At 42.9% G+C, this 23129-nt stretch overlaps 1 protein-coding gene across 8 annotated transcripts in view; it reads right to left on the bottom strand.

The window, feature by feature from the left end:
- Positions 1-23129, bottom strand: part of PCDHA5 (protocadherin alpha 5) — a 219670-nt gene that overhangs the window by 166946 nt on the left and 29595 nt on the right. Inside the window, exons 1-2 of one of the 8 annotated variants that reach the window (XM_054555124.2) lie at positions 7304-13468; positions 2434-2621 (exon numbers count right to left, since the gene is read on the bottom strand). The exons of 3 other annotated variants lie outside the window; for them this stretch is intronic. In XM_054555124.2, coding sequence (XP_054411099.2) covers positions 2559-2621; positions 7304-9658 — 2418 coding nt within the window. In that variant the 5' untranslated portion in view covers positions 9659-13468 and the 3' untranslated portion in view covers positions 2434-2558. 8 annotated transcript variants of the gene reach the window in all.

Genomic DNA, 23129 nt, shown 5'->3' with positions numbered 1-23129 from the left:
ACAAATAGAATTTATGAGTTCTAAATTTAAATGGACTTACTTTGAGGCCATGATCAACATTTAAATATTGCTCTTCGCCTACATCAACTGATCCCAGATCAGGAGGAAGGCTGGGGCTGAAGGCCATGAGGTCCGTCTTCGGTGGCCCCTCACCAGAGCATACCTTCTGCGGCTGTTGCTGCGAGTATGACCAGCTCCCCACCGCACTGGAGCACACCAGAGTGGGCTTGCCCGCCCGGCACCCGCCCTCAGTGGGCAGTGCTGAGCACCGCAGCGCAGTGTACAGCAGCAGCGTGAGCACCAGCAGGCTGGATACCGCGCAGATGGCGATGATCAGGTACACGTTGACATCCACCAGCGCCGCTTCTGGACCCGCAACGCCAGCCGACTGCCTCGATGACGCCTTTGGAACCTGGCCGCTCTCCACCAGCGACACCAGAACAGTGGCCGTGGCCGTCAGCGCAGGTTCACCATGATCCTTCACCAGGACCAGCAGACGGTGGCGCGGAGAGTCCGCTTCGTCCAGGACACGAGTGGTGCTGATCTCGCCCGTGTACAGCCCCACGCGGAACGGGATGCGAGGGCTGCTTGAAGCTGGCTGCAGCTCATACGAAAGCCACGCGTTGTAGCCCGAGTCGGGGTCCACTGCGCGCACTTTCGCTACCACGTGGCCCGCGCCCACAGACCGCGGCACCAGCTCGCTCACTGCGCCGCCGGTGCCACCCACCCGAGGCTCCAGCAGTGCCGGCGCGTTGTCGTTCTCGTCCAGCACGAACACCTGCAGCGTCACGTTGCTGCCCAGAGGCGGCACGCCCGCGTCGCGCGCGCTCACCTGGAACTGTAGCAGCTCTAGCTCCTCGTGGTCCAGCGGCTGCAGCGCGTACACCTTGCCGCTCTCCGCGTGCACCGACACGTAGCTCGACAGCGCGCGCTCGCCCACCCGCCGCTCCACCAGCGAGTAGGACACCAGCGCGTTCTCCTGCGCGTCCGCGTCCCGCGCAGACACCGTGAAGATGTGGCAGCCCGGCGGGTTGTTCTCCTTCACAAACACCGTGTACTCGGGCTGCGCGAATGCCGGAGCGTTGTCGTTCACGTCGGCCACCTCCACAGACAAGCTGGCCGTGGCCCACAGCGAAGGCGAGCCCCCGTCCCGCGCAGTCACCACCAGCTCATAGGCCGACACGCTCTCGCGGTCCAGGGCGCCGTCCAGCACCAACGAGTAGTAATTCTTGAAGGTGGACACCAGCTTGAAGGGGACATGGGGCATCAGGGAGCAGGTCACCTGCCCATTGGCACCTGAATCGAGGTCGTTCACGCTAATTAGGGCGATGACAGTACCAAATTGAGCGTCTTCACGTACAGGCAAGGATAAGGAAGTCAGTGCTATCTCAGGGACGTTATCATTTTTATCCAAAACTCTCACTAAAACGGTGCAATGACCCGCCATGGGAGGATGGCCTTTGTCCGTGGCGTCAATGCGGATTTTGTATAAATTTACTTGTTCAAAATCCAAATTACCCCGAATCACTATTTCTCCCGTATTTCGATCTATGCTAAAGTGGTCAATAACCATAGTTTCAACAACGCTATTAAACGAGTATGAAATTGCCCCATTGGCTCCTTCATCCCGATCAGAAGCATTCAGTCTGATAACTGTTGTTCCGTTGTCTGCATTTTCGAATATTCTTACTTCGTATTCAGACTGTTCGAAAGTGGGAGCATTATCATTCACGTCCAGCACTGTGACCAGCAGCTGAACAGTGCCTGTGAGCTCAGGTTTGCCCCCATCTGTGGCTGTCAGGAATAAGTTGTGTGCAGGAGCTTCCTCTCTGTCCAAGGATTTTCTTAATACGAGCTCAACCACTTTATTCTCGTCGTTCTTTGAATTCACAGCTAGCATGAAGTAATCATGAGAGCTAAGCCTGTAGGTTAACACGGAGTTAGCTCCAACATCTGCATCGGACGCGCCCTCTAGCGGAAACCGAGAGTCTGGCATTCTGGATTCTGAAACAAAAAGCTTTTGTTCTTTTACCCGGAACACTGGCGGGTTGTCGTTAATATCCTTCACCTCCACGTCCACATGGAAAACCTGCAGCGGCCTGTCCACGATCACCTCCAGGTGGATACTGCACTCCGCGCTCCGCCCGCACTGCTTCTCGCGGTCGATCCGAGAATTCACAAACAAAATGCCATTCTGCAGATTTACCTCCAGAAGGGCCCCGTGTGTTTTGGACGCCACCCGGAACAGGCGCGGCACCAGCTCCGCCAGCTCCAGCCCCAGGTCCTGAGCGATGCGGCCCACGAAGGTGCCATGTTTGGCCTCCTCGGGGACGGAGTAGTGGAGCTGGCCGCTCCCCACCTTCCAGGCTGCGAGGAGCAGAAGCGAGAGTAGTAGTCGCCGGGATCCCAGGTCTCCTCGCCAGTGATAAACCATGTTAAATAGTCGTTTCCTAGCAGAAAATCTTATCTTAATATAAAGATGAACGACTGTACTTCCAGAGTCTTTTAATCCAATTCCGCTGCATCTCCCACTGTTGGGCCTTTAGAGACAGATGCTGTCAGAGAAAGGACTTTGAACCTTGGCTAACCAGAACTTCTTGGTAGACAGCGACATCATGTGGCTTCAAAAGGTAATGATTACATGAATTACTTCCTCAATATCTGGGTTCTTTTATGCACTTTCTATTTCTTCATAATACTTTAATAGTAAATCCTTAACTTTATCAATTGCAGAGGCATTCATACTGTCTGGCTCCTTACATTAGTTTCAGCTAGGGATTTCTTCTTCATAAGGAAAGGAATTTCTTCCCAATATTTCAAATATCGTATCAATTAATAATAAATTTAAGTATGACCTGTACGTCATGAATATCAGAAATGTAAACTGTCCTCCATAGTTCCGTGTGGAAGAAATGCATTAATATTTATTTGGTCACCAGAAACACTGGTATATATTACTCTGAGGTGAGCATATAATTCTAACTTTTCTAGATTTTATCTTCTTGTGTTCTTATTGTTAAATATCTGCTTTTCTTTATTCAATAAATGTCAAATTGCCTGAACAGTTTTATTTACTAAAGTAATAAAAATGTATGTGCATATTCTTTACACTATTTCTCTATTTAACACTATTTAACTATTGTTAAATTCTGCCTCTCACTTAAAACATTTTCCTTTATGATTTCTCTGACATGCCAAACTCTAGTAGTATTTCCATCATTGGCTTGTTAGTTCTTCATCTTTCTTCTGCTCCAAAAAGTGAGTATTTTCCAGAATTATGCCTTTAACCTTTTTCCCCCAACCTTTTTATTTAACGTTTCTATTTCCAGGGCTTTAAATGAGCCTATGATTTGAAGTATTTTTAACTCCATATCTGCAACCCCCTATTTTCATTTTCTACCTGACATTTTTACCTGTATACCCTAACATTGTCTAGAAAATGAGTCGACCAAATTTAAAAGAATATCTAATCAATAATCATCCAAACCCAAATCATTAAAAAATCACAATTTTTATAGCATAGTGATTCTCCACATTTACTCATATGTATTTTTATGACTTCTTTTCCCTTGCCTACCATATTTAAAGTTTGTATACATCCCATCTCTCCTTTCACGTGTGATAATTTCTGTCTTTATTAGCACAGCTTTCACTCTATTTCACTAAAATCTTCAACAAGTTTATCTTTCTATTGACCAATTATCAAGACATTAGACTTCCATCTAGGAGATATGCTATGTGACCATGAGCCAATCTCATGGTTAATCAATGAGTGCTAAGGCTGACCACTTTCCAATACAAGTCATATTTTACAGAAAATATGTTGTCTCCTTCTTGGCACACCCTTTGTTCAAGGTTTTTCTTCTATTACTTCATCTTTTTCTGTCAAAATTCTATTCATCTTTCAAAGTCCACCTCAAAAGTAAATTCTCCATGGATTCATCATGAATGCCTTCATTGCAGGCGATTAAGAGCTCCTCCAAATTTCTACAAAATTCTTACCAAAAACGTAAGTAAAATAGGAAAGGCGAATAAGGGTATTTTCTGTGAAATGATTTAAATTTGTCATCACATTATTTACTCAAAAAACATCTCTGTAGTTGATAGTAGCAAACAATTTGTAAAAAAAAAAAAAAAAAAAAAAAAAAAAAAAAAAGTATTTCTCTATATCTCAGGAGTTTGAGACCAGCCTGGGCAACATGATAAGACCCCATCTCTACAAAAAATACAAAAATTAGCTGGGCATGGTGGTGTGGGCCTGTAGTCCCAGCAACTTGGGAGGCTGAGGTAGGAAGATCACTTGAGCCCAGGAGGCAGAGGTTGCAGTGAGCCCAGATTGTGCCACTGCACTGCAGTCTGGGCTACAGAGTGAGACACTGTCTCAAAAATAATAATAATAATGATAATAATAATAGATGAATACAGTTTGGGTGGCTAAGGAGGATCCCCTATCAACTTCAAGTATTTCCCAAGATAAATAGGATATTTAAAACTTTAATAATATGCTAGGAAGGTTTTAAATATGCATGCATGTAAGCATAAAAACAAAGCAACAAAAACAGATTACAATTACCATCTTTGAAGGTCAAAGATATTTATAGATTTTTCCACAAAACTGAATATTCTTTCAACAAGAGCAGCAAACTTGGTCTGCTTATGTGAATGACATATTACTGCTTAATGGTAAATAATTCTATCGATTATCAAACAGGTTTTTGACTTTGCATACCTCTATCCTTATTCACGTTGAAAGAAAACAGTAACATATCCTAAAATAATTTCCTAAAGTATATTAGAATATTAGGAACAGTGAAAATTGATTGTCAGTTCTGGGTTTTTATTTTATTTTATTTTATTATTTCATTTTATTTTATTTTTGAGGCAAGGTATTGCTCTGTCACCTAGGCTGGAGTTCAGTGGCATGATAACTGCAGCTTGGACCTCCTTGGCTCAAGTGATCCTCCCACCTTAGCCTCTTGAGTAGCTGAAACTACAGACACGCATCACCATGCACAGCTAATTTTACAAAGTCTCTACAAAAGATGCACAAGCTGGTCTCAAACTCCTAGACTGAAGCAATCCTCCTGCCTCGGCCTCCCGAAATGCTGGGGTTAGAGGTGTGTGCCACCATGCCCCATTAACTATCATTTTTTTAACCAACCAAATTATTTGTAAAAATTTTTTAAAAGTCTAGACAATTCAGTTATTGTTTCATTAATGTCCCTAATACAATACTGGATGAATAAATCATGATATATCCATAAAAGAAAATAAGATGCGAATACTTTTAAAAATAAGAAAGCAAATAATCAAAAAGAAGGAATAAGCGCTAATGAAATAATATGCCACAAAACCCAATATATAATTTAGGCTGGTTGCGGTGGCTCATGCCTGTAATCCCAGCACTTTGGGAGGCTGAGGCAGACAGATCACTTGAGCCCCAGATTTCGAGACCGGGGCAACACGGTGAAACTCTGTTTCTACTAAAAATACAAAAAAAAAAAAAATTAGCATGGCATGGTTGTCGGCATCTTTAAACCCAGCTACTTGGGAGACTGAGGCATGAGAATTGCTTGAACCAGAGAGGCGGATTTTGCAGTGAGCTGAGATTGCACCACTGCACTCCAGCGAGGGTGACAGAGTAAAACTCTGTCAAACACACACACACACACACACACACACACACACACACACAATATGTATATAATTTAAATTATATATATAAATTAAATATATATATTTAAATATATATTTTAATATAAATATATATTAAAATATATATTTAAATTATATATATAATTTTTATATAATTACATATATAATTTAAATTATGTATAATTACATATATAATTTAAATTATATATATAATTACATATATAATTTAAATTATATATATAATTACATATATAATTTAAAATGGAAAAACAAACAAAAAGTGCAGAAGGGTAGGTTTCTGCTGTAATCACTTCTTTTTTAAAAAAAAGGAAAGATGAAAGGCAGGCTGGGTGTGGTTGTTCATGTCTGTAATCCCAACACTTTGGGAGGCCAAGGTAGGAGGATCGCTTGAAGCCAGGAGTTCAAGACCAGCCTGGGAAACAAGACTCCACCCTGTCACTACAAAAATAAAATAAAATTAGCCAAGCACAATGACGTGCAAACTGTATTCCCAGCTACTCCAGAGGCTGAGATGGGAGGATCCTGTGAGCCCAGGACTTTCAGGTTGCAGTGGGCTATAATCCTACCACTGCATTTCAGCAGCCTGGGTGATGGAGTGAGAGCGTGTCTTGAAAGAAGAAAGAAAAAAGAAGAAGAAAGAATGAAAGAAAAAGAAAGAAGGAAAGAAAGAAAGAAAGAAAGAAAGAAAGAAAGAAAGAAAGAAAGAAAGAAAGAAAGAAAAAAGAAAGAAGGAAACAAAGAAAGAAAGGAAGGGGGAAATTCTAAAATATATATATTGGCGACTTACAATTTGGTGATTGTAAATATATATATATATAATTTGGCAATAATAATCTTAGGAATATACAAAAAAACTAAAACTGCTTCAGAAATTCAGAAAGGTAAAGTGAATGGGTTGGGGTTGGAAGAGGCAAGGAGATTTTTTACTACGTACTAGATTTCACTCTTTGAAATTTTGAATGTGAATATATTTCTTATACAGACAAGGAACAAAATAAAAAATACTATTAAACTGCCATTTAAACTAATTTAAATTGTTCATATTAATTCTTCATGAACATGGCAAATACATTTCAGCAAAGTAAGTTAAAAAGAAGTCAGTGCTACACAAATATGATAAAAAGAAGATAAATAGATGTAAAAGAAATACTTAAAATTCAAGTTCTAGACTAAAGATAAAAAGGCAAAATTGAACAGATGATTTTGACACAGGCATATTTTATAAAATGAGGACAATACATAGAATAAAATATTAGGTAAAATATATATATAATTTGTTTAGCATTTATAAGTATTGATTATCAAAATAGGGAAATGTAAATATTTGATTTTGTAAATACACTATAGAAGAAAGGTGAATCCATTGTTCCCAGTTAGCAAAGTCCTTCTCCAAAAGCAGAGTAGCTGACATAAACCATAGATTTTGATCTATAGTATTATGCATCCCAAAACAAAAGTGTATATTAAATGTACTTCCAAATAATTAGTGCAAATACAGCATAACACTCACAATTAATAATTATATATAAAGCTATCAACTAAAAAAGAAATTATGAAAGAAAATTTAAGGAGACAAATTGAACTAATTATTTTAAAATTGTTGGAAACAAGATTATTTATGACTCACATTATCTGCAGAGGAGGGACCCTGAGGAAGGCTGGGACTGAAGGCCATGAGGTCTGTCTTGGGTGGGCCCTCCCCAGAGCACACCCTCTGCCGCCTCTGCTGGGAGAACGACCAGCTCCCCACCGCGCTGGCGCACACCAGAGTGGGCTTTACCAAACCACATGCGCCCTCAGAGGAAGGCGCTGAGCACCGCAACGCCGTGTACAGCAGCAGGGTAAGCACCAACAGACTGGACACCGCGCAGATGGCGATGATCAGGTACACGTTGACATCCACCAGCGCGGTCTCTGGGCCTGCAATGCCCAACGATGCCCGCGACGACGCCTTTGGTGCCTGGCCGCTTTCCACCAGCGACACCAGCACGGTGGCTGTGGCTGTCAGCGAGGGCTCCCCGTGGTCCTTCACAAGCACCAGAAGGCGGTGGCGCGGTGCGTCCGTCTCATCTAGGGCTCGTGTCGTGCTGATCTCGCCAGTGTACAGCCCCACGCGGAACGGGATGCCCGCACCGGCCGCCACCGGTTGCAACTCATACGAAAGCCACGCGTTGTATCCTGAGTCAGCGTCAACTGCACGTACCTTCGCCACCACATGGCCCGCGCCCACAGACCGCGGCACCAGCTCGCTCACAGCGCCACCAGTGCCACCCACTCGAGGCGCCAGCAGTGCCGGGGCGTTGTCGTTCTCATCCAGCACGAACACCTGCAGCGTCACGTTGCTGCCCAGAGGCGGCACGCCCGCGTCGCGAGCGCTCACCTGGAACTGTAGCAGCTCCAGCTCCTCGTGGTCCAGCGGCTGCAGCGCGTACACCTTGCCGCTCTCCGCGTGCACCGACACGTAGCTCGACAGCGCGCGCTCGCCCACCCGCTGCTCCACCAGCGAGTAGGACACCAGCGCGTTCTCCTGCGCGTCCGCGTCCCCCGCCGACACAGTGAAGATGTGGCAGCCCGGCGGGTTGTTCTCCTTCACGAACACTGTGTACTCGGGCTGCGCGAACGCCGGAGCATTGTCGTTCACGTCGGCCACCTCCACGGACACGCTGGCCGTGGCCCACAGAGAAGGCGAGCCCCCGTCCCGCGCGGTAACCACCAGCTCATAGGCCGACACGCTCTCGCGGTCCAGAGCGCTGTCCAGCACCACTGAATAGTAATTCTTGAAGGTGGACACCAACTTGAAGGGAACGTGGGGCGTCAGGGAGCAGGTAACCTGTCCGTTGACTCCAAAATCTCGGTCAAACACGCTAATCAATGTGATGACGGTACCTGGTTGGGCGTCCTCTGAAATAGGGAGAGACAGGGAAGTGAGAGTCAACTGTGGAGCATTGTCATTTACATCTGCAACTTCCACAAGAACTGTACAATGACCAGCCAGGGGTGGGAAGCCTTTATCGACAGCTTCTACTGGGATCTTGTGTGCTCTACTTTCTTCAAAATCCATATGTCCTGTCACTGTGATTGCCCCACTTATGGGGTCCATGTGGAACTTGGATTTTATATCTGGAGAAACATCACTGGAGAAGGAGTAAATAATATCCCCATTCAAGCCTTCGTCTAAATCTGAGGCATTGGGGTGAATCACCAGCGTTCCGATAGAAACGTTTTCTGGTAATTTCACCGTATACAGGGTTCTGTCGAACACTGGGGCATTGTCATTTATGTCCAGTACTGTGATGATTAACTGAACGGTGCCAGTCAGTTCAGGTTTGCCTCCATCGGTGGCCGTGAGCAATAAATGAAGCTCCGGAGTTTCTTCTCTGTCTAAAGGTTTCCGTAATACAAGTCCAAGAGGTCTTACCTGCTGGTTGCTGGTTGGCACGTCCAGGGAGAAATACTCACTGGGGCTCAGTCTGTAAGTGAGCAGGGCGTTCTCCCCGATATCTGCATCGGACGCGCCCTCTAGTGGAAACCGAGAGTCAAGCGGCCTGGATTCCGCGATGAACAGATTCTTTTGTGTCGCTGGGAACACCGGAGGGTTGTCGTTAATGTCCTTCACCTCCACGTCCACATGGAAAACCTGCAGCGGCTTGTCCATGATCACCTCCAGATGGATGCTGCACTCCGCGCTCCGCCCGCACAGCTCCTCGCGGTCGATCCGAGAATTCACAAACAAAATGCCATTCTGCAGATTTACCTCCAGAAGATCCCCACGGAATTTGCACACCGACCGGAACAGGCGCGGCACCAGCTCCGCCAGCTCCAGCCCCAGGTCCTGCGCGATGCGGCCCACGAAGGTGCCGTGTTTAGCCTCCTCGGGGACCGAGTAGTGGAGCTGGCCTCTCCCCGCCTCCCAAGCTGCTAGAATTATAATAAACAGCAGTAGATGTCGGCCCCCTGGGTCGTATCCATTCGGGCACACCATTTCTAATTATTGGCTTGTTTTTCTAGTCAGCAAAACTTGCCTTCGAATTTATAGGAATGTTTTTATCCCTTCATTTCAATCTCAATGTGTGGCCATTGTTGTGCATCCAAAGAGTGAAAGAGAGTGGAGCGTCTTTCCAGTGCGAAAAGGAATGACTTCCTTTTGTTGATTATGAAAGAATTTGCGGTAAAGAGCGACATCATGTGGCCATCATGTAAGTAAGAATTACAAACTATTAATCAGATGAAATGTTTTATTTCAAACTCTGAATTTTTTTCTTCATTGTTGTTAAAGGTTAAAATAGCATTTCTCATGATTGTTAGAAGCATTCTTAGGCGACTGATGGCTTTTGAATACTTAGTGTTACCAGAACTGTAGCTTCCTCATGCCTTAGAAAAACTTTTTTTCACACAGTTTTAAATAAAGATAGAAACCTAAGTGACAACATGAATCTAAACAACTGCAAGTTTAAATTCCTTTGATCTAGATCCCAGGAAACTTCATATTCTTGATTCAGTATCGCTTGTTAAGAAAAATCCTGTACTCTTTTAGGGACCCAGGATCTCGAGAATCTACTGATTGATGAAAGAGAAACTTAGAAAGGGGTGTGTGTGTGTGTGTGTCTGTGTGTGTGTGTGTTTTCTTTTTAGGAGGCAAGAAACATTAGCAACTATCCAGACACTTTTCTTGGGAAAACAAAATAAGGGAAGGTTTGGGGAATCTTTGAAGGGGAAGAATTTGTATCATGTGAACTTTTTGAGAAGGAAGTATTCTGAATTTTTTGCTTTAGCAGAATCTATATATACTGTTTCAGGAGTTCATGATTTTATATTTGTTTCCTTATTCTATCCTTTCGAACACCATTAATATATGCCATTTTTACAATCTCAAATATGATTTGTATTATTTCTTTTATAATGTAAGTTTATTTCATTAGATGAATTTCAGTGCTCAGCCATCTCACATAGAGCAGCCCTTTGATCAAGTCTTGAGGTATTTCATCCTTTTTGGATCTACCTTACTGTGTTCGTTTTCTTGAATGTTTCACTCCAATGTTCCCAACGGCATGTAAAATAATTATGTCTGTATTCAGATGCTTTCCTAAATAAGTTTTTATAATTGCTGCTCTTTTGGTGTATTGCAGTAGCTCTTTATTGTGTAACCTGTCCATTCTTATTTCATTCTCCTTCATTTAATCCTTGCAGTCATCTTCCTTAAACACTTTTTATTCCTATTGCTTCACACTTTTTGACAGCTTTCAAATGACTTTGAAGAGTGTCAAAATTACTTGTCTAGTACTCAAAGTTACCCAAAAGGTTTTTCTCATATTACTTTTCTTGCTTTATATGACAATCTCTCTTATGTGCTTTACCCAAAGTGGACTATTCCTCATTTCTAGGTACATTTGGAATTTTCTGTGTACTCACTTAAGTTACTCTCTTCTCAAGAATACCTGTTAGTCTCCATATTCTCCCAGGGAAAACTCTTTCCATTTTATAACCAGTAAAGCATCATGACTCCTCACTGGCTCCTTCAACAAGGGAAAAAGGCAAAGTTTTTTTCCAATTCCAATAACACTATGATGTACCTTTCTAGCACCTCTTACAATATTCTTCCTTTTACTATCATCGTATTTATGTAGGATACTTACCTTTATTTATCTATTAAATTTGAAGCCAGGTCTTGTTAATTCGATGATTCTCAGCAGGCACAGTGTGATACTCTTAAAGACCCTCCTAGAAACTTTTTAAAAAACATTTACTCAGTAGCAACGCTATAGTTCTCTACTTCCTAAGAAAGTATGCTGTTTTGAGGCTGTTAGATATCATTATCTACACAAATGGTGATCTTCAGTATAATCAGAGACAATTCTGCCACTCTTAAGTATGTAGAGGTAGTTTTTTTTTAATTTTAGTGCAATATTAATTATATGCTTAAAAATTATCATGTACTTCTTTTAGAAAACAGAAAATACCACTACTGGTTTCTGCCATTTCAAGAATGGAAAATGCTCACATTAGGAAACACAAACCACAACTCAGTCCTCTAATGGCCCTTAAGCAACTTTTATAAATGTGGGCAAATACGCCATTCATGCTTAATGCAGCCTAATATTTCCTGGGAACATGGACAACACAAAAAGTCAAAACCACCTTCAGGAAATTACTGAGGACTCAGCAGGTTAAATGTCTTTTGAATTCATAAAACTTTTCCACTGTCCAAGTCTTAATTCAATTTTCAACTTTGAAACACACATTTTAAATTACTTTTAATGTAGAACATGGCATTTAAAATGTTAGAGACACCTCGGCTTAATTTGGTAATTATGGCCTCACTATGAATAACAAAAATTCAATCTTTACATAAAATGAAAACAATATAGAATCCGTAATGAGAGTTTCCTAGCATAAAATGACATAAAGCTTTTCTTTTCCTCTTCGGAAAATGAGTAGCAAATTTTATTAAGCACTTGCTATTTGGCAAACACAGCTATAAGCACCTTACAATATAAACTTACTAAAGCTTTATGACAATTCTATCATTGAAACTAGTGTTTATCATTTCAACTTTACAGAAGAAACTGAAATAGAGGTGAAACAATCCATCCACAAAACAAAATTGGTAGCGATGAAATTTAGGCAAGGGAGGATAGCACCAAAACTCACACTTAATCACTACTTTTTGCTGCTTTTCATTTAAAGAAATAATGACTAGCCAAGCATAGTGGCTCACACCTATAATCTTAGCACTTTGGGAGGCCAAGGTGGGCAGATCACTTGCACCCAGTAGTTTGAGACCAGCCTGGGCAACATGGAGAAACATCGTCTCTAAAAAAAAAAAAAAAGGCGGGGGGCATGGTGGTGCTCGCGTGTAGTCCCAGCTACTCCAGAGGCTGAGGTGAGAGAATCACTTGAGCCCAGGCATTCGAGGGTGCAGTGAGCCATTATTGCGCCACTGTACTGCAGCATGGGTGACAGAGCAAGACCCTGTCACACACACACACATACAAAATAGTGAATAGTTTAAATTACTGTGTAGAAACAATGAAAATACTAATACAAAAAATAGATTGACTCCATGAAGAGAAGACCATCAAGTGAAATTCGAACAGAAATAAGAGAGCTGCAATGCCAGAGGAATGCAGTTTTCATATAAATTTACTTGATCACAAGGTCTATATTCTGTTGAATCACTATTTTTCCATTATTTAGATCGGTAGTAAATAAATCAGTAACCATAACAACCAGAAGTATTCAGGCTGATAACTATTGTTTTTGTCCTTTATTCCTCAATGGTTTAAAAGGGGGACAATAAATAAACACTATTGTCTCCTGGAATCACAAGTCTGAAAAGGGAACCACAGATAAAAAGTATGATGATCAGAGTTCTTACACAAAATGGATAAAATCAAAGCGTTAGCTTAATAAAAGTGTCAACAGAAAAACATTGAAATGGAAAGTGTAAAAGCATAAGTGATACACTGGTGCTCAAATTTCAATATATGATCAAAAAAAGAGTATATGTAAAAAAATTCTCCTAAAGTTCAAAGACAAACAAATGAAAATCCTATATAATTAATCAGAAAAAAATGCTACTATGAATCTGAATTAAAATGCAACAGAAAACGACATATCCAAGAATATTTTGGTTTGAAGACAAAAATTCTGAGGTGCAGACTGTGGACAATGATTTCTAATTTCACTTAAATTATGAATATTAAAGAAGCAAAGAGATTATAATAAGAAACAGAATAAAATGAAAATATGTAAATTTTGTAAAATTAATTAAAAATTAAAAACAGAAATATAGAAAACAAATCTGAGGAAAACAATTATAAATTTAAAATAAAAATTAACTGTTAATTATGAAAATTCACTTACTTTGGCATCATGATCTTCATTTAAATCCTGATTCTCCGCCTTACCCATCACTACGGGACAAGGTGAAAGGCTGGGGCTAAAGGCCATGAGATCCATCTTGGGTGGGACCTCCCCGGAGCACACCCCCTGCCGCCTCTGCTGCGAATACGACCAGCTCCCCACCGCGCTGGAGCACACCAGCGTGGGCTTGTCCGCCGTGCACGCGCCCTCGGTGGGCGGCGCCGAGCACCGCAGCGCTGTGTACAGCAGTAGCGTGAGGACCAGCAGGCTGGATACCGCGCAGATGGCGATGATCAGGTACACGTTGACATCCACCAGCGCCGCCTCTGGGCCCGCGGCTCCCACCGACGCCCGCGATGACGCCTTTGGAGCCTGGCCACTCTCCACCAGCGATAGCAGCACTGTGGCCGTGGCTGTCAGCGCCGGCTCACCGTGGTCTTTCACCAGCACCAGCAGCCGGTAGCGCGGAGAGTCCGCTTCGTCCAGGACACGAGTGGTGCTGATCTCGCCCGTGTACAGCCCCACGCGAAACGGGAAGCGAGCGCTGCTTGCCGCTGGCTGCAGCTCATACGAAAGCCACGCGTTGTAGCCTGAGTCGGCGTCCACTGAGCGCACCTTCGCCACCACTTGGCCGGCACCCACTGACCACGGCACCAGCTCGCTCACTGCACCACCAGTACCACCCACCCGAGGCGCCAGCAGTGCCGGCGCGTTGTCGTTCTCGTCCAGCACGAACACCTGCAGCGTCACGTTGCTGCCCAGAGGCGGCACGCCCGCGTCCCGCGCGCTCACCTGAAACTGCAGCAGCTCTAGCTCCTCGTGGTCCAGCGGCTGCAGCGCGTACACCTTGCCGCTCTCCGCGTGCACCGACACGTAGCTCGACAGCGTGCGCTCGCCCACCCGCCGCTCCACCAGCGAGTAGGACACCAGCGCGTTCTCCTGCGCGTCCGCGTCCCGCGCAGACACCGTGAAGATGTGGCAGCCCGGCGGGTTGTTCTCCTTCACAAACACCGTGTACTCGGGCTGCGCGAATGCCGGAGCGTTGTCGTTCACGTCGGCCACCTCCACAGACACGCTGGCCGTGGCCCACAGCGAAGGCGAGCCCCCGTCCCGCGCAGTTACCACCAACTCGTAGGCCGACACGCTCTCGCGGTCCAGGGCACTGTCCAGCACCAACGAGTAGTAATTCTTGAAGGTGGACACCAGCTTGAAGGGGACGTGAGGCGTCAGCGAGCAGGTCACCTGCCCGTTGGCACCTGAATCGAGGTCGTTCACGCTAATTAGGGCGATGACAGTACCAAATTGAGCGTCTTCACGTACAGGCAAGGATAAGGAAGTCAGTGCTATCTCAGGGACGTTATCATTTTTATCCAAAATTCTCACTAAAACGGTGCAATGACCCGCCATGGGAGGGTGGCCTTTGTCCGTGGCGTCAATGCGGATTTTGTATAAATTTACTTGTTCAAAATCCAAATTACCCCGAATCACTATTTCTCCCGTATTTCGATCTATGCTAAAGTGGTCAATAACCATGGCTGCAACAAGGCTATTAAAAGAGTACGAAATTGCCCCATTGGCTCCTTCATCCCGATCAGAAGCATTCAGTCTGATAACTGTTGTTCCGTTGTCTGCATTTTCGAATATTCTTACTTCGTATTCAGACTGTTCGAAAGTGGGAGCATTATCATTCACGTCCAGCACTGTGACCAGCAGCTGAACAGTGCCTGTGAGCTCAGGTTTGCCCCCATCTGTGGCTGTCAGGAATAAGTTGTGTGCAGGAGCTTCCTCTCTGTCCAAGGATTTCCTTAATAAGAGCCCAATTTGTTTATTGTCATCACTGTTTATTTTCACATCTAGCCCGAAGTATTCGCTAGAACTGAGTTGATAGGTTAAGATGGAATTTGAGCCAACATCTGCATCTGACGCGCCCTCCAGTGGAAACACAGAATCTGGCAGCCTAGATTCGTAAATCAGCACTCTTTGTTCCTCTACCGGGAACAAGGGCGGGTTGTCGTTAATGTCCCTCACCTCCACGTCCACATGGAAAACCTGCAGCGGCCTGTCCACGATCACCTCCAGGTGGATGCTGCACTCCGCGCTCCGCCCGCACAGCTCCTCGCGGTCGATCCGAGAATTCACAAACAAAATACCATTCTGCAGATTTACCTCCAGAAGGTCCTCGCCGTCTTTGGAGGCCATCCTGAACAGGCGCGGCACCAGCTCCGCCAGCTCCAGCCCCAGGTCCTGCGCGATCCGCCCCACGAAGGTGCCGTGTTTGGCCTCCTCAGGGACGGAGTAGTGGAGCTGGCCGCTCCCCACCTTCCAGGCTGCAAGGAGCAGAAGCGGGAGGAGCAGACATTGCTTTCCCAATCTGTCTTCCGGGGTAAACACCATGTCAAATACCTCTGGTTTTATTTCCATTAGAAGATCTTCCGCATAAAGAAAAAATACTGTATGTTGCCGAATGTATTAATCCATTTATTCTGCGTCCGCCATCATTCAACAGTCAGGGAATGATGCAGTAATAGAAGAAATTTGAATGTTGGCTAGCTATAACTTCATGGTAGACAGCGACATCATGCGGCTCCAAAAGGTAAGAAATTAATTCACACAACAGTGCTACACTATATATTTTTAAAACGGTATCTTCTTTTCTCTACTTTTATAGTAAACCCTCCTCACGTTTGTAATTTGCACAGTCAGTGTTATCCCGACTTCTTTTATTAATTTAGAATAAGGGGTCTAATTATTCACAGCTAAACAACTTTTCTACCAATATTTGCAACATTAGTATCAACCAGTCTAGCAAATTTAAGTGTTAACGGAACTGCTCTTTAAATCAGAAATGTAAACTATTCTAAACTCTTGGTAGAAAAGAAACTTGCCCACATCTGTCTTTCCTAGGACATGCTATTATGTAGTGCTCTAGGGAAAAAATGTAACTTAAAATTATCAAATTTTGGTTGAATTTTTAAAGCCTTATAGATTATTGAAGTCCATGCTTTCTTTGTTCAATAAATATCAGATGCTCTTAAGGTTCTTTTGTATAATGATGGAAGATAAAATTCTAGAGCATATTCTTTATCACATTTAATTTATCTGCAGCTTATATTAGGATTCTTGCTTAAAATATTTTCTTTTCATATACTTCACCAATTCAAATTCTAGTGGAATTTCTACCCATTGTGCTTTGCTGTTTTTGATTCTTCAGCTGTTCTTAAATGATCTCTTTTTTTTCTCTCAACTTCAACCCTGTCCTATATCCTTTCCTTTAACTGTTCTCACTCACTTCCAAGTTTTGAATAAGACTTTTGTTGAGGTATTTACAAATCCATAACTGCATCCCTTCTTTCTGTTTCTAATTGTCACTTTCACCTACACATGCTGACTCCTAGAAAAGTTTGTTAAATATCAAAGCATGACTAATTATTAATAATCCCCAAATTCAAATTTTTTAATTCATATTTTTAACGACATGAGCATTTCCCATGTCACCTATATTACTTTTTAAATTACTCCTTTTCCCTGGCTTGCCTTATTCCACATCCACCTAAGTCCATCTGTCTTTCACATGCTATCATATTTATCTTTATGAGTACAGCTTTCATTGAATTTTACTAAACCTAGAAATTGCAAGACATTTGAGAAACTTCTAGTAACCTAATATGTAATCACATATTAGGTAATCAACTTTTTGAACGTTATTTTCAATTACTCTCCAATATGAATCTTATTTTTCTGACAGTATAGACCACTTGCTCTTCCTCTTTCTCAATACCATGTTTGTTTTAGCTGGGTTTTTTAATTAAGTCTACATTTACTTGCAAAAAAGTTACCCTCATATAAAAGTCAGGGCCAAATATCAACTTCACCCTTAATTTAACCTTAATGTTATCCATTGGAAGTGATTAAACCCCTCTTTGAAAGGAGAAAATTAGAGTCACCAATAAGACTTTTCAAATGACACGATCATCTTCACCTTTCTCCAAAATTCTGATATACAGTAAAATGCCTCACAGATGATTGTAACACAAAGCCTTTTCCTCTATGTGAAATTCTATCTTAAAATAATTAACCTGGATCTATTTAGAAGTTCTTATCACTGACTTTCTATTGCAGTTATTTTGGGCAAACAAAGCGTTCAATTTCCTAACCAAAAACAATCCCCAAAACAAGAGGTTCCTATAAAAAAGACAAGCTGCACAAAATATACATAAAGACTTGATATATAAAGAGATATATAAATAGTTTATATCACAAAATAACATAACTTGATTTTTTTAAATGTGACCATTGTTAACTTTAGATTTATAGAATGACAAAAACTATTTCTCAATTTCTAGGACTTCCTCAAAGTAGCTCAGGATATTAGGAATATATAAATAGCATGATAGAAGGGTACTTATAAAATTGAATGTATATGGAATAAAAGAAACAGGCAAAGCAACAGAAACAGGGAATTCACATTTTATCATGTAAAGTGTGGACTGTTTACTACCTATAAACACGTACTTTTCCCCTCAAAAGAGTAGAAAAATGGTTCTCATTATTTCAGATGGAGAGGACACTTGTCTAGAGTAGTCTCAAACATACAGCTTTAATAAACAACTCTGTAAACAACTCAAGAGGGGAGTTTGTATCATGGTATATTTATTTTTTTAATCTAAAAATGAAAAGTAACAACAAGCAGTAAAATTTCCCAACCAAAATGTAGTAGAATTTGCACAACTGAGGGGATTCACAATTACTCCTCATCAATATAATAATCTAGGCCAGGCTCGATGGCTCACGCCTGCAATCCCAGCACTTTGGGAGGCCGAGGCTGGTAAATCACCTGAGATTAGGAGTTCGAGACCACCCTGACCAACATGGTGAAACCCTGTCTCTAGTAAATACAAAAAATTAACCAGGTGTGTTGGCACATGCCTGTAATCCCAGCTACTTGGGAAGATAAGGCAGGAGAATCGCTTGAACCTGGAAGGCCAAGATTGCACCATTCCACTCATTTGGACAACAAGAGCAAAATCCTGTCTCAAAATATCTAATATATATTAGATATATAACTATATTAATTATATTATATTAATATATATTAATTAATATATCTAATGTATATCAGATATATTGAAAAATATGCAAATTTCCAGAAAATTAAATCGCTCCACTAAATGTTAATGTTAAGGGAAAATAACCAATCACATACCTACACAACGGAGCACCATAGATCCAGATAAAAGAAAAACAAATCTACTTCAGTAATGATAACTCATGATCATCAAGATATATTAGTAAATGAAAAAAGCAAGATTAAAATCAATACTAATGTTTTTAAGGGGGTAGTGAAGTTTATTTGTATATAAAAAAAATCTCTAGAAGGATACCCGAGAATGTTTTGGCTTCATGAAGGAGGTGAAGGGAAAAATTTAACTGTATTCTTTTGCACCTTTAGAACAGTAAACTATGTATATGTGTTTTCTATTCAAAAAATCAATAAAATGAAAAATATAATTTTTAAATTACAATTATCAAATTCATCATGGGTATACAGGTGAACTGCTTAGGCAAAGTTGAAATAAACCATATACTGCAAAAATGTAATTGAAAACAGAGACTAAATTAGTGTAATAAAATAATAATTAATTTAAATTCAACAGAAACAAAAAGGCAAAATTGGAAGGGTGGTGTTAAAACATTTTTATAGGCCAGTCATTCTTGCTCAATCCTGTAAACTTAGTACTTCGGGAGGCTGAGATGGGAGCATGGCTTCAAACCAGGAGTTCAAGACCAGCCTGGGCAAAGTAGCAAGACCCCTATCTCTACAGAAAAAAAAAAAAACAAAACTTTAATTAGCATGTGCATGTAGTCCAACTACTTGGGCGGCTGAGATAGGAGGATCACTTGAGCCCATGAGTTTCAGGCTTCAGTGAGCTATGATCAGGCCACTGCAGACTGAGCAACAAAGGGTCTCTAAAAGATAACAATAAAATAAAATAAATTTTCATGTAGTCATAAACAGAGACTTTGAGAATGACTCCAAACTATGTCTTACAATTATTATCCTACATTTTTAGAGATGCAAAATTCAAATGCTAACATAAAATATTATTTTTAAAATACTTAATATCACAGAAAGCTGATGAATCTATTACCCCAACAGAAAAGCCTCATAAAAAGTATATAGTACATGAATTAGTGCAATAATTGTGTACCACAATATTTATGTACTAAGGCGTAATTTTTAAATACAAAAAAAGTGGGTGAATATGACATTTAATATTTAAAAATTGGGAGGGAAAGTTGGATGTTAATATTAGAAAACTCACGTTGTCTGTAGAGGTGGGACCCTGAGGAAGGCTTGGACTGAAGGCCATGAGGTCTGTTTTGGGTGGGGCTTCCCCAGAGCACACCCTCTGTCTCCTCTGCTGCGAGTAGGACCAGCTCCCCACCGCGCTGGAGCACACCAGAGTGGGTTTGCCCCGCGTGCACACGGCCTCGGTGGGCTGCGCCGAGCACCGCAGCGCGGTGTACAGCAGCAGCGTGAGCACCAACAGGCTGGACACCGCACAAATGGCGATGATCAGGTACACGTTGACATCCACCAGGGCAGCCTCGGGACCCACAGCGCCCGCCGACGCCCGCGATGAGGCCTTCGGCGCCTGGCCACTTTCCACCAGCGACACCAGCACTGTGGCTGTGGCTGTCAGCGGGGGCTCTCCATGGTCCTTCACCAGCACCAGAAGGCGGTGGCGCGGTGCTTCGGTCTCATCCAGAGAGCGTGTTGTGCTGATCTCGCCTGTGTACAGCCCCACGCGGAACGGGATGTGCGCACTGCCAGGCGCTGGCTGCAGCTCATATGAAAGCCACGCGTTGTAGCCCGAATCGGGGTCCACTGCCCGCACCTTTGCCACCACGTGGCCCGCACCCACTGACCGCGGCACCAGCTCGCTCACTGCGCCGCCGGTGCCACCCACTCGAGGCGCCAGCAGCGCCGGCGCATTGTCGTTCTCGTCCAGCACGAAAACCTGCAGCGTCACGTTGCTGCCCAGAGGCGGCACGCCCGCGTCGCGCGCGCTCACCTGGAACTGCAGCAGCTCCAGTTCCTCGTGGTCCAGCGGCTGCAGCGCGTACACCTTGCCGCTCTCCGCGTGCACCGACACGTAGCTCGACAGCGCGCGCTCGCCCACCCGCCTCTCCACCAGCGAGTAGGACACCAGCGCGTTCTCCTGCGCGTCCGCGTCTCGCGCAGACACTGTGAAGATGTGGCAGCCTGGCGGGTTGTTCTCCTTCACGAACACTGTGTACTCGGGCTGCGCGAACGACGGAGCGTTGTCGTTCACGTCGGCCACTTCCACAGACACGCTGGCCGTGGCCCACAGCGAAGGCGAGCCCCCGTCCCGCGCAGTCACCACCAGCTCATAGGCCGACACGCTCTCGCGGTCCAGGGCGCTGTCCAGCACCAACGAGTAGTAATTCTTGAAGGTGGACACCAGCTTGAAGGGAACGTGGGGCATTAGGGAGCAGGTCACCTGCCCGTTGGCACCTGAGTCACGGTCAGACACGGTGATCAGAGCAATGACCGTACTGAGTGGAGAGTCCTCTTTGACAGGCAGGAAAAGGGAGGTTATGGCCAGCTCTGGGGTATTATCATTCACATCCAGCAGTTTCACTACTACTTTACAGTGTCCTGATAATGGGAATGTACTTTTATCCATGGCATCAATATTAATTTCATATGAGTTACAGTCTTCATAATCCAGTTCCCCCTTAACTTTTATTTCACCAGTATTAGAATTAATTATAAATTTGGACTTTACATCGTCAAGAACAAGATTACTAAAGAAATACACTATTTCCTTATTGATGCCCTCATCTGCATCTGAGGCGTTCAGTTTAATAACTAATGTCCCACTTGGTGCATTTTCCAACAATCTGACATTATAAATGGATTTATCAAATTCTGGGGCGTTATCATTAGCATCCAATACATTGATCAACAACTGAACTGTACCTGTTAGTTCGGGTTTTCCTCCATCAGTTGCAATCACTAATAAACGATGTTCTTGTGTTTCTTCTCTATCTAAGGATTTCCTCAAAACTAGCTCTAAAAAGTTCGTTTCTTCTTCATTTGTTTTAACATCTAAGTCAAAATATTCGTTTGGATTTAACCTGTATCTCAATTGTGCATTTGCTCCAATATCCAAATCCGACGCGCCCTCTACCGGAAACCGCGAATCTGGCATTCTTGACTCTAAAATGAATAATCTTTGTTCTTGTCTGGAGAACCTGGGCGGATTGTCATTAATGTCCTTCACTGCCACCTCCACATGGAAAACCTGCAGCGGCCTGTCCACGATTACCTCCAGGTGGATGCTGCACTCCGCGCTCCGCCGGCACAGCTCCTCCCGGTCGATCCGAGAATTCACAAACAAAATGCCATTCTGCAGATTTACCTCCAGAAGGTCCCCGCGGCCCTTGGACGCCACCCGGAACAGGCGCGGCACCAGCTCCGCCAGCTCCAGCCCTAGGTCCTGCGCGATGCGGCCAACGAAGGTTCCGTGTTTGGCTTCCTCCGGGATCGAGTAGTGGAGCTGGCCGCTCCCTGCCTTCCAGTAGACGAGGAGAAGCCAGGGCAGCAGGAGCCGGGATCCTAGACTTCCTCTCCGGGAATATACCATCTCAATCCCGTTCCAGTTATCAGCTCTCTATTGCATCACCACACAATGTATTTTGTAAATTCAATTCCCAATTAACTATATATTTTTTATATTATCACCTTTCTGAGCTTCTTGGCACAGCCAAAAATGGAAGGTTCTTTTCCTTTCTGTCTAAGGAAAATGTACTCACTGTATTCCTTTGAGGTTGGGAAGGGAGAAAAACCTTGCGGTGTCCAGCGACATCATGTGGATAAAAGGGTAAGTGTTTTACTTTGTTTTGCTTTATTTAGCTTACATTCGTCAATGTTTCTCAAGTACTCTCACTTTCAATGACATGATTCTTATCATTCTTTAAATCACTTATCTCTAGTCAAAATATATCATTAAACTCTATCTTAAAATGCGTCAATATAAGTGCGTCATTAAAATATTACAGAAAAATACATCTAAAGTCACGAAACCCCAATCCTTATTAGAGAAATTTGTATTGGTGTATTTTATATAGGGAGGAGTTTATATATTTCCTAACTGATAAAAATAACTTTTAAGAGTTAAAGTTTTGACTTTTCTCATCTCTATTTAAACATATCTAATTAAAACTTTTGAGTTTTTCTGTATTAGTCAATGGAATGTTTGTATGCTATCTCCGTGTTACTCATAAAACAAATTTTTATTCCAATTTCAGTGTTTAATAGTGACATTTTTTGATGTTATTTTCAAAAACAACTAAAACTATTTTAATGGCATTCTCACTGAGTTTCTTCTTGGAGGTCTAATTTTAAAATCGATGAAAACCTATTTCTTTATCTAGAACAGCTATCTACTTTTTGTATTGACTCAAAAACTGTAATGGGGATATTTCAACTTTCTAGAAATCAAAAGCATAATAGAACGACTTTGGTAAACATCTTTGCACTATTTTCAAATTAGAAGCAT

The sequence above is a fragment of the Pongo abelii genome, chromosome 4 (assembly GCF_028885655.2).
Source record: "Pongo abelii isolate AG06213 chromosome 4, NHGRI_mPonAbe1-v2.0_pri, whole genome shotgun sequence".
Classification (NCBI taxonomy): domain Eukaryota; kingdom Metazoa; phylum Chordata; class Mammalia; order Primates; family Hominidae; genus Pongo; species Pongo abelii.
This window is presented reverse-complemented; position numbering and strand designations above follow the sequence as displayed.